General features: G+C 43.9%; 1 protein-coding gene across 2 annotated transcripts in view; it reads left to right on the top strand.

The window, feature by feature from the left end:
• ANKRD29 (ankyrin repeat domain 29) overlaps positions 1-5,301 on the top strand; it is a 31,355-nt gene extending 26,054 nt beyond the window's left edge. For both annotated transcript variants that reach the window (XM_080579824.1, XM_080579823.1), the window contains one exon: positions 984-5,301. In XM_080579824.1, the coding sequence (XP_080435950.1) occupies positions 984-1,067 (84 nt within the window). In that variant the 3' untranslated portion in view covers positions 1,068-5,301. The remainder of the gene's footprint in view (positions 1-983) is intronic.
• Positions 5,302-12,126: the final 6,825 nt, after the last annotated feature.

Raw genomic sequence — 12,126 nt, 5'->3', positions numbered from 1 at the left:
TTTTAACATTAAATGTTTGGTCATTTCATTGAAAATGTCTTCCTCTGAGTTGTGTTTGTGGACTATTTGCTTCTAGCATTTAATATTTAGCAGGGTTTGTTAAGCTGTGAACGGGTGGACTGGTATTTACTTCTGATTTATGATTACGTGAACGAAAGTTTATAATGCAAGTAATCCAGCATATGCTTTCTGAACGCTTTGGTTATTTAATATAAAATCCGTGCATGTAATTCCTATATCAATCCACTTGATGGCAGCAGAGTTAATGTCACTCATACAGTAGTTTGTGCTAATAACGTTTTGTTTTGATGCAATCATCCAAACAATGTGCAAGATTTTTCTGCTGTTGGTAGTGATTTGCAGAAGGAGGTTGTACAGCATAAATCTGTGGTTATAACTTCTCCTAAAGATTTTTTTTGGGGGAAAAAACATGCAATTTGGCACAACAGTACATTTGCAGAACAGAATTATTGATTTTCAGAAGTAGCCTCATTATAAATATTTTCAATTATTACAATTGTATTCAGTAAGTACAGAAGACCAAGCTCTGCTATTCTACTACCTATCCTACACAATAGCACTGACTATTTCATAGCAACTAAAGTTTTTCTTTGGATTTTTATGGACTTTGGTACTTGATCTGCCTCATCTCCCCAAAGACTCATCAGCCGTGTTCTCTTTCAGTTTTGTGGCAGCAGCATAGGGAACCCAAAGGATACCATTTAGCCTGGACAGGCAGCACAAAATAAGCTGACCACACAAATCCCATGCTAGGATTATTTTGAAGACTTAACTGAGACTTGCATACTGCATGGAAAGATAACTTTAAGATATCTCCAACAGTGGTGGAGACAAAGCTGAAATAAGCACGTCATGGTTATACCATGACATTAAAAGTATTACGCATTAAAAGCGTAATGCTTTTGAACCATATTTTGGAAATAATTAGTCATTTTTGCTAACCTCAAGATTTTTTGTTCCAGGCAAACGAGCTGCCAGCAGAGCTAACGAAAAATGAACGCATCCTCCGACTCCTTCGCACAAAGGAAAAGCAAAGGAAGAGCTAATGCTGCCCTGTAGCAAACGCGGTTTGACGGAGCTGTGCCCTGACAACACTATCATGACAGTAAACCTAGGTTGCCCAAGAAGGTCTTTTTGGAACAGTTTGCAGAACTGATCAGCCTCATCAGTATATGCTTGTGAACACATGAGGCCCTTGCCATGGAGTTGCCATGCCCTCAGGCCTCCATCTGGCATCGCTGAACTCAGAAGGACCGCAACAGGAGTAGGGTTTGGCCTGAGAGCAGTGTTTGCCCTGCAGCCCTACCTATGCTCGCGGGCCCCACCAGTCCCAGCACTGACGTTAGCTCCTCCACGCCCGCAGTGTATGCATCCCCATGCACCCGAGTGCTCCTGCTGTTTCGGAGATGCGTCCCTCTATTGGCATGGCCACATGCCTGCAATGAGTGCCTTGGGGTGCACTCATGGGTTGGGAGCACTCAGCCCTTGTGCCAAAAGGATGCCCAGGTCTTGCAGCTGTTTGGAGTCAGCTGGTCCTCATGGTGCTGCTGCCCTCCCTTTGGTGGCAGTGCTGCCTCTGCCGATTCCTCTGTACCTCCAAGTGCCACGTAGGGCTACAGGTGACATCCCATCTACAACATCCCAACAGGAAAAGCCCTCCTGACAGTGCAGGGCTTTGGTAACATTTTTGTTTCTATGTGGCAGTCCATAAAATGATCCAGAGCATTACAAATTATGCCAAAAGCTACTGAACAAATAATAAGAAAGATGATTTTCTCTTTGGTGTAGCATCTGGATCTTTTTGCAATGTATATGCAGTGCTGTGGGAAGGCATCCCCAGCCCTACAGCATACATATGTGCATTTCCACAAGCAGGGGAAGAACAGTTAATGAGCAAACCAACCAGAGTATACCATTCAATAGCTCAAGTACACCAGAAATTTGGCTGTCAGTACAGATGCTATACAGATACTTAACAGTACAGATGCTATACAAGTAATCTATGTTCTGCATGACCCCGTATGTGACACTATGGTTTGGTATCCATAACTACTATGCAATGCACTTGTTCCCAAATTCTGTGGCAGGAGTTAAGGGAGAAGTGCACAGTCATACACGTGTTCAAACAGCTGGTGAGAGGATTACATGTAGCCACGCTCAAACAGGCCCACTAATTAACATGGGCCTGGAAAATGAACTCTCAACAGCAATTTTGGCCTTTGTTGTGGTTGAGATGCTTAGAATAAGACATGCTACTAGTGCCTGTGTGGAGAAGGCAGTGCAAATTGTTAAGGTTTTGTAAAGAGCTATGTTATAAGCATGTTGTTGTAAGATGCTACATCAAAACTCAGTCATTCCTGCAGTATAAACATACACTAAGTCTTGTTAGCCACAAACACATCACAGATCTTTTTACATTGAGTCGAGTTATAATGTTAGTCAGTACATAAATCCAGGGACTTCATCTGTCTTCAGACCTTGGCAATTTACTGAAAAATTGCTTAAGATGTTGAGGACAGAGAAGATTGAGAGGAAACTCAGAATGGTCTCTGCTTAAAAAATATCTGCCTGGGATTCAGCTGAATTGTTGCACTTTGCTTCAGTGAGTTTAAAAAAAAAATTAGTGAGTTTGCACAAATGAATGTAGTTTACTGAGAACGAATTAGCCATATATATTGCCAAATCATAAAGTTATTCTTCTTGTAAGTTAGATAAGAAGTTGGGGTTCTGGTGAAGAGTGCAGAAGTGGGCATACCTTTGCTTGCAAGCTGAAATTGCTATTCGATTTCTATTCAGCATTGAAAAGAAAAGCTTTAAGTTTTCCAACAACATAAGACAACACCAGAAAAAAAATCTCTTTGTTTAGGTAATTCATGCTGTTGTATTTTTCAATTAAAATAATGTTGTGCCTAACTGAAACTTGCAGACAAACTGGTACAGAACCAAAGAATTATGCAAGACGTGCAGAGGATGATTGTATCCAGGATTCAATCCTGTGACAGACTAAAAAATATTGAGCATGCAGAAATCTCAAGAGCCTTATTGGGAACTTAAGTTGCACAGCATTTTATGGGACTGGACTTCTTTAACAAGTAACGCCGAAGAGGGTAGGTTCGTCTGGAGCCCCCAGCAGGTTAAAGATGAACATTTTGCTTTGGAGAAAGCCAGAGGGACTCTAGGCAGCCCTGCCATGATACTGGTCTTTCTCCTTAAAGTTTCTTCAGATCAACAGCTGGGAACAACCACACTGTTAAGATAAAAGGCCCTTTCATAGTTGTAAAGGAGGAGGATAATCACTGGAAGGACTTCAGTAGCCAGCGATTCTGGGTGAGCAATAAATACTATCAGACAGGCTGTAACTATCAATTTTCCAAAAATGTGGAAGCTTCCACTGTTGGTGAGGGTCTCCTATTTCTCTTGATGTCAGAGTGTAGGGGAGAGGATAGGGAAAGCCAGCAGTGGCCCTGTGATGGCTGAAGTGAACATGCTGGGAGACCAACCTGCAGCTGTCTAGTATCCACAGGCAGTCTCTCCTTTCTGCCAGGTATATTTTCTTTTTTTGAGTAGTCTCACCCCAAAAGGGGCAGCTACTCGGCAAAAGAGCTTCTTGAATGATGCCTGTCCATGGGAAAATGCTCCCCACCACTTATAGCAGGACTTTCCAAGTCCTGTTTCCAGCTTCCTCCATGACTGGCTACCACGGCCTAGGTTCCAGTGCAACCAGTGAGGAACATCTGGGATGCCACATCCCGTAGGGGGTATCTGCTGACCTCCTTCTGAGCAGATACAGTTACCAGGTCCTCTTTTCTGAGTAATATTGGGCTGTAACAGGCTTTTTGTTTATAAACAATATTTGAAATGTGGAGCTGCCACAGGTTGAAGGGAGGAGCCTGTAGCTCCCTCTTGGCTCTCATTAATGCTGGGTGATAGGGCACGCAGGCCTTGGACCAGCGGTGGAGTACCGGCAGCAAAGTCTTTCTCTGCCACATTCAGGCTGAAGTTGAAGTTGTCTTCAGCAAAGGCACTCTTCATCCAGCTTGGGATTTTAAGCACGGAGAGCTTCCCGTTGGGAGCATTTGTTTCATCTCAGAGCCTTTGAGGAGAGGTCCATTTGTGGCTTTGAGTTCCCAGTAACCAAAAGGTGCTTATTCTACCTGTAGATGGGCTTGGACGTTGCAATACTGTTCCTCACCATGCAATTAACCTTTTCACAAAGAAACCTTAATAATTCTTAGTATTTATGTAGCCACTGTTATCTTTAAAGTGCTCAGTAAACACTGCTGTGGTTTGTTTATTGTTCTAAACTGGAAACCTGCTTCCCCTTCTTGGCTGAAGTGATTTATTGATGTCAACAGTAGTTCTTTGCATAGCTGTAGTGCCTTTTGTGCAAGGCTTTCAGAGTGCTCTGTGGAAGCTCCAAAACCTATTGGGCAGGGAAATAGATGATTTCATACACACACCGGTGAAATGCAGCAACTGCTCATCTGTTCATGTTAATGGGCAAGAACAAATTTAGACCAGAAATTAAGGGACACCAAGTCTACTTCCTAGATGTCAGGATGAACTAGAGTGGGGACAGGATAACAGGCCCAAATGTTTTCATTTCAACATCCAGGGGCCCAGCCTGCTGCCCTCTCCACCTGGGATTTATGCAGGGCTGGTGACTTCCCAGCAGCTCCAAGTGAGTACAAAGGAGGTGCAAGAACATGTGACACAGGAGTCGAGGAAAAGTACAGAGCGCCATGCCTTTACTTCACTGATATCAAGCCAATGTAAGATAAGGAAAAGTGCAAGGGAAGGCCTGTGGTGCACAGAGAGAACGGGATCCCACCAGTGACATGGTGGTGGTGTAGCCTCAGAGCTCCCAGATACACAGAGCTCTTCATTTCAGATGATCACTGCTGTGCAGTGTGCAGGGACAGGTATTTGGTAATGACACAAAAGGCAATGTCGTACCCCCGACCTAATGCCTCTTCTTGCACTCCCCGTTCTTTCCTTGCAGCGAAGTTGTCTCGCTGGTGATCCACCTCCCTTTGTTTAGTTTAGAAGAGCTGAGAGTCTCTTCTAGGTTAAAGCACCCGATCAAAGAGCTGCAGGTGACATTTAATGCACTTTAACAATGATTGTTTGTCTCAAAGTCGGAGCCTAATCACAAGAATAACTTACATTTTATTCCGCCAATCATAGTGACTACTGGGAAATCCGTAAGTAAACCAAATTTCATGTTGTCCTGGAAATTTCAGAATTGTTGTACTGAAAATGAGGTAGCACAAAAACTGGCCTGTTTGTCCTCCCCTTAATACAAACACTGAACAGACATAAAATACTGCCTTTGTTTGGAAACCTTGTCATTGTGCCACACTCCTTGAGTCAGTGGTGACAAAATGTTAATGTATGCTAGGAATGCAACCAAAGATCATACACACGGCTCTTTTTTCCAGCGATGGAGTGATGTACTGCACATACAGGACTAAACGGAGTTGTGGCTTCTCACAGTAGCTCTGCAGAAGGTCCTTGCAAATGTCATGTTCATACTTTCCTGAATTCTGGTTTCTTTTGACCCGCCCTTTTATGCATTTCATAAAACCTATACAAATTTATGTATTTCAGTGTAAGATTAATATTCTACAATGGGAACATTGCTTTGCTGAAACACATTTTTCCACACCGTCATTTCAATAAAAATGAACATACTGCTCAGATTATCTTAACTATCCGTACACTTCAATATTTATTTGCCTTCTTCTGTATCCTATTCTTTCTATTTGCAGAATTCCAGAATTAATTTTCTATTCTTGTTAAGACCACTTTATTCTGTTCCACTTGATTCATTAGACCATTATTTTCCAGGCCTTTACAGATGAGATAGCATTCACAAAACAAACAGAGCCAATGCCCTGGCTTGAAAAACAGGAAAATTTAATTTAGCATGACATAATGAGGTTTGTTTCAGATCCAGACCTCACTGGCAGACTCCCCTTGACATTAATATCCATTAAGTCAGATCTGAAGGAAAGATTTCAAAAAAGCAACTTTGGGAACAAAGGAGTATGACTATGCTTTTATTGAGTTAGTCAAACATGCCTTGGTGTTTCAGTTATTATTTCTAAATGTAAAACTGGTCTTTATGCTGATTTGACCCGCTTCAGTTTAAAAAATAAAAAATAAAGTCTAAATCCCGCTGATATGTTTATTACAGTAAGCAGTGGATTGTAATTGTTATAAAAGCAAAAAAGAGTCTACACTGAAAACTCTATTTTTGATCTTGTGTTTGACTTCCCAAGCCTTTTGCCTTATTACTACAATTTTCTGTTGCGATGAGCTACATTTTCAATCGATGTCAAAAATCCCTACAGTCTCAAGTCAATAAACAATCTCCATCTGTACAGAGAATAGTATTGTGACTTGTTCATGGACTAAATAACCACAAAGGATGACTTCTGGTAACGCAGAGCTCCTTGATTTTGCACATGAAAGCAAAACAAAATGCAGTGTCACGAGGCTGAAACTAGGCAAATTCAAACTTCGAGCTGTGGATTTTCAACAGTGAGGCTAGTTATCTAATGAAGCAAATTGTTTGAGATGATTCCTTCATCATTTGAGTGGTTTTTATTGTTGTTGTTTAAAATTACTTTTCAATCTATAAGATGTTTCATCTGAAGCACTTTGCATTTGATTTAGGAATTACAGGATGAAATTATATGATATGCATCAAGTAATATTATGTGATCATAATAGCCTTTTCGACCTTAAATATATGAGTCAATATTTTTTTTGCTTTATCTCCTCAGTGCTTTAAAGAGATGCTGGCTCTCATGAGATCAATAACAAGACCATATGCTTAGCAACTGTGCCCTGGATCTGCGTGGCAAAATGACACCTCGGGCACATACCTAGGCCGTCTGTAAATAAACCATTTCGCTCTCACTATATTGACAAGGCATTTTAACTGGACTAATGCTTTAATGTCTTGCTTTTAATGTTGAGGTAGCTCACCCAGAGCTGGCATGAGCTCTGCATAGTGCTGCACTTTGCCAGGGAGCAGGGAACAGCGCAGCAATCTGTGATGTGCCGGTGGGGAACACAGCTATGTCAGGAAAGAGCGAGGGACACAACTTTTTGCCATGGAAAAGGTTTCACTGGCTCGGATGCACAAACAGAGCATGACACTAACACAAAAGACAGACCAGAAACAAAGCGTAGTTTTATATGTACTGCACATGTGTTTTCTTGTACGGTGTATATGTATATGTGTATGTGTACATAGTGCCTAGGGTATGTGTACAGGCTCCTATAATCCCTTTGGAAATGTGATACCAAGTCTCATTGTCTGCTTGTCCAGACTATACTGCATGAAGAGGCAGAACTGCTCCACTTTCTGAGGACTCCAAGAACAGTCTCTGCAGGTGCTCAGTCAGGTTTTGGTAGTACCCACAGGGACTCCCTGGGATACTTCTGCCCTTCTCCTCCACTTCGACAGCAAAGCCTGAGAGAAACACGTGGCAGCATGGTGCTCACAGGGACTCAGGAATTGGATGTTAATGCAAACCAGGAGCCATACTCAGCTCTTTATGAGGTGAACTTTTGAATTTGTTAGTAAATCAGTGCTTGTGAATAGTACCTGGTATGAGTACACACTGCACATTTGCTCATAGCAACAAGTGCAGTATATCTCCAAACTCTGCTTTAATAAGAAGTTGTATTTCTACAGTGCTTTCCTCCTGCAGCTCACTGTTTGAAACCTGTTTGGGGGTATTTTGGATCCCATGTTGCCATACAATAGGCACCACTTTACAGAGGAGGAAATTGTACTGGAGAGGTTGGGACCCACCCACATCATTCAGCAAGTTCATGGCAAAACTGGGTCAAGCTTTTCATCTTCTGAATTCAATTCCTGAGCTTTTGCTACTAGGTAATAAATAACTCCACCTAGAATGTAGTAAAAATGAACACTTTTTTGGCACCTTCAACGATAAATGCAGAAAACATGTGATGCTAAAGAGTGAGGATAGGACATGGTAGAACAGCCCTACAAATACGCTAGGGCAGATACAAAGATGAAAAGATAAAAAAGATTTGATTCAGCATCACCTGACACACTACACCTATATTTAACACTACTGGCAGCTTCGGGCCGACTGCTGTCATCCCCCGCAGCATGAGCTGATCCCACGTGGAAAGTCTGAAGCCAGGAGCATCTGACCAAAGTAATAGGTACTCTGAGGCCAGGACAATTAAAAGTCGAACAGGCCTTCACAGGTGAGGAAGGCTGACAAATGAAAGCAATACGATTTGCTTACAATGCCAAATAGGAAACACCAGCTTTGTTTAGTAAAGGAATTATTCTGACTTGGCTGGAAAAATATTCTTGGGGCATGCTACAGTGGTTTTGACTGGCTCTACAAAAAAAAAAAAAAGTGGAGGTGTGAGAAACTGGGTGAAACTTGCAAACCCACCCACCTGTAGAAGCTTGTCCTCACACAGGAGGCAAGATTTCCATGCAGAACACCCTGCCTTCCTGTGTGCTTATGAAACGTGTTGCTTAACCTAGCTCCCACTTCTTGCAATGGCCTCCGGGCGCTATCGCAATAGAAATAACAAAGGCTCGTAATAAATTATAGGGGAAAAAAAACAGCAACAGACATTTTAATTGACTTTGCTGCAAAGTGATCACGTAGTTTTTCCATTTCTACGTGCATGTAATTCTGCAGGCAGACTGCAATTTGGAAATTGCACGATCATTACCACTAGACAAGTGAGTTTCTAGTGGAATCGGCAACATGTTTCACTTCTGCACTGGGTAAAGCCATGGAAACACCTCTGAAAGCAGAGCTCAGGACTTGCTGTCAAAGCAGGACAGAACAAAGCAGGTCGTTATTTCACACTAGCTGCCAGGCAGATAGCTTCACACCAAAAGGGTATTCAGTGAGGGAAAGTATTTATTTCATCCTAATGGACAACAGAAGGACCAGCTGGGTGTGACAGGGACACCAAATGACATCCTACGCTATGAATTAATATTAGCATCTTCTTCCAGGCAGGAAAACACACACTGTTGAGAACCAGCGTAACTATTCCCTTCCTTCCAAGCAGACAATCCCTAAAAGCTATGCATAATCTTGGGCTTAAAAGGGAGCCTTATAAAACACATCTTGATAGACGTTTGTAAGCAATCGCAGCTAGCAGCAGGGACAGTCTCTTTGGCAGCACAGAAAATGCCGTGAGCTGCTGGCAGCATCGATCTGAGTTCATTATTCAGGGCTACTTTTTCCATGCCCAGACAGAAAGGGATAACTTTAAGATGAAACAGTCAAATGTGCCAGCTTTATCATTGACTTTTTAATACTCGTGCAACTACATGTGGCAGAGAGCTGCAACCGAGACTGAAGGCTGCAATAGGACTGAAGGAATACCCAGCCCTGAGCCGCTGGCTGGCAGCATACAGAAGAAAGGTGAAAACAGATAAATGTTCATGTTTCCACATCTGCCATTATGAAGGATTTCAGAACTCTGATGGGCTTAGTCAGATTAGTGTTTGGTAATCAGTCTTCGCCTCTATTCCACCTCACTTTCACTCGTGAGTGTAGAAAAACTGGCAGTATGTGAAGGCATTGCACTGGAACAACAATGTGAATTTAGACAGCCTTCTAAATATAGGTATCGACCAGAGATTTAGATAAATATTAAAATATTACCTCCTCTGTCTGTACTGTAGGTGGTAGACAAGTGTGATGTTATGGGCTTAATTAGTTTACGGTGGAAATTGCCACTGCAATAGATTCCCTTGTGTTTGTTTTGCAACATTATAAATCAGTTCTGTCTCACCTATGATTCTTAGATGACTTTTCTATGCAGTTCATTGGGGAATGAGATGTTTACTCAGTTTTGTTGTCCTTTTACCTTTTTCACCAGCGCTGAAACAAGGTTCCTGCATTTTTTTTTAACTTGTAGCTATGTGAGCTACGCCCACTGCATCCTCTGCTTACATGGAGTCCCTAGAAAATGTGGCAACTCGGTCCCCTGCTTTTCGGATCATACTGCATAGTGCTGAATAAAATTTTGACTTATGACAACACAATTAAGACACACTAATTAACTTTAGGTACTTCAGCTTTTGTTAGCACTTGCCAAATGCCAAGTCACGCACTTGGGATGGAATAATCCCTTGGAAAAGTACAAGCTGGGCAGCAGCAGGATGGAAAGCAATTTCGCAGAGAAGAATATGGTGGCTGGGCTGGACGGCACACTGAACATGAGTCAGCAGAGAAGAAAGCCAACCACTTCCTAGGCTGTATTAGCAAGGGTGTAGCCAGTAGGTCAAGCACTGTGGTTATTCCTCCTTCTGCGGGACTTGTTGGACCACATCCGGAGTCCTGGGTCCAGTCTGGGGCTCCCCAGAATAAACAAGATGCTGACATACTGGGGCAAGTCCAGTTTAATGCCAGCACGACTGCTGGGGGTGCTGTGTTTGTTCAGCCTTAAGCAGAACGTCGGCTCAGGGGACGTCCTGCTGCTCTCCACCACTACCTAACGGGAAGATGCAGAGAAGCTGGAGTCACACTCTCCTCGGACAAGCACAGTGGCAACAGACTCAAACTGGAACATGGCAAAATCTCTTTAGGTACAGGAAAAAACATTTTACTATCCCGTGTGGTCACACGGTAGAACAGCTTGCTCAGCAGGGCTGTGAAATCTCCATCTCTGAAGCTATTCAAAATACAACTGGACAATTCCCTGAGCAACCTGACCTAAATGGATTCAGCTTTCAGCAAAAGCCAAACTACATGGCCCTCCAGAGGTCCCTGCCAACATAAATTAGCCCATGAATATACGAAACCAAGAACAACCTATATTTTTGTCAGCAGATGGCAATATCAGCTAAATTCCGGCAGTATAATGTGCACTGAACAGCCACAAAGGCAACAAAGTAGTGGGGAAATAAATCAGATAGAAGCAGCACACAAATGTCACACGCTGCTTGTCTTCCTGTGTTTCCTTCGAGACGGATCCCAAACAGATCAGCTGAGTGCAATCTCCTTGCTCCCAAACGATTGCAACACCCATCAGGCCACCTGATGTCAGCATGTCGGGAACAAACAAAATTCGGCAAGGCAAATTCACCGGCAGTAGAGTCGCTGTGCAATCAACACTGAGAGCTGATTTTCTGCCCCGCAACCTGAGCCGCCTTGCTCGGGGATTATTTTTATTGCAGCCGTGCCGTAATAGCAGCTAGCCATGCGGTCAAACGCATGTGGGATCGTGAGACGAATGCTTTGAAATCACGGATTGATAACTTTAAAGCAAAATTAAGAAGCTTTTGCCTAAGATGGGAGTTTTGAGACTACTTAGGCATTTATAAACTATGTGATTAATACTTCTATATCATAAAAACCTGCTAGCATACTGCTGATACAACATATGTAGAATATTTCATTTTGAAGAGGCACAACTTGGCTCTGAAGAAACCGAAGCAATGCAGTCGCCACTAAACCTCCACTCGCACGGAAACAAACAGGCCGCCGCCGGCGCAGCTCACACCAGGCGGCCGATCACGAGACCCCGGCAGATCACAAGACCCGACTAAAACAAGAAATGATGAGTAGGTCGGGTGTCAGCCCGGAGTTCCCTCCAGTGTATTTGTAAACCTAAGGCCCTGGGTGGGCTCCTCACCCCAGGAGGTGACTGCGTGGGTGCCCATCGGGGCGAGACACCCGTCGGAGTGAGGGACACATTGGGGTGAGGCGCTCACCAGAGTGAGGGGCCCATTGGGGTGAGGTGCCCATGGGGGTGAGGTGCCCATTGGGGTGAGGTGCCCATTGGGGTGAGGTGCACATTGGGATGAGATGCCCATGGGGGTGAGGTGCCCATGGGGGTGAGGCACCCATGGGGACCAGACACCCCGTTTCCTCCGCTTCTCCTCTTGCACCACCGGCCCTGAGGAGACCCATGCGGGTCTGACCCGGTGCCCAGACCCCCCTCGTCGCCCCACCGGGGGACCCCCAGCAGGATACGTGTGTGTGACCCAGCCGCCTCCCTCCCTCCCTGCCTCCCGCCGCCGGGGCCGGGCGGTGGCGTGAGGCGCGGCCCCGCCCCGCGGCCGGGGCG

The sequence above is a fragment of the Anser brachyrhynchus genome (genome assembly GCF_964034855.1).
Source record: "Anser brachyrhynchus genome assembly, chromosome: 2".
NCBI lineage: Eukaryota > Metazoa > Chordata > Aves > Anseriformes > Anatidae > Anser > Anser brachyrhynchus.
Note: the sequence above shows the minus strand (reverse complement) of the source record. Positions and strands in the feature narration are given on the sequence as shown.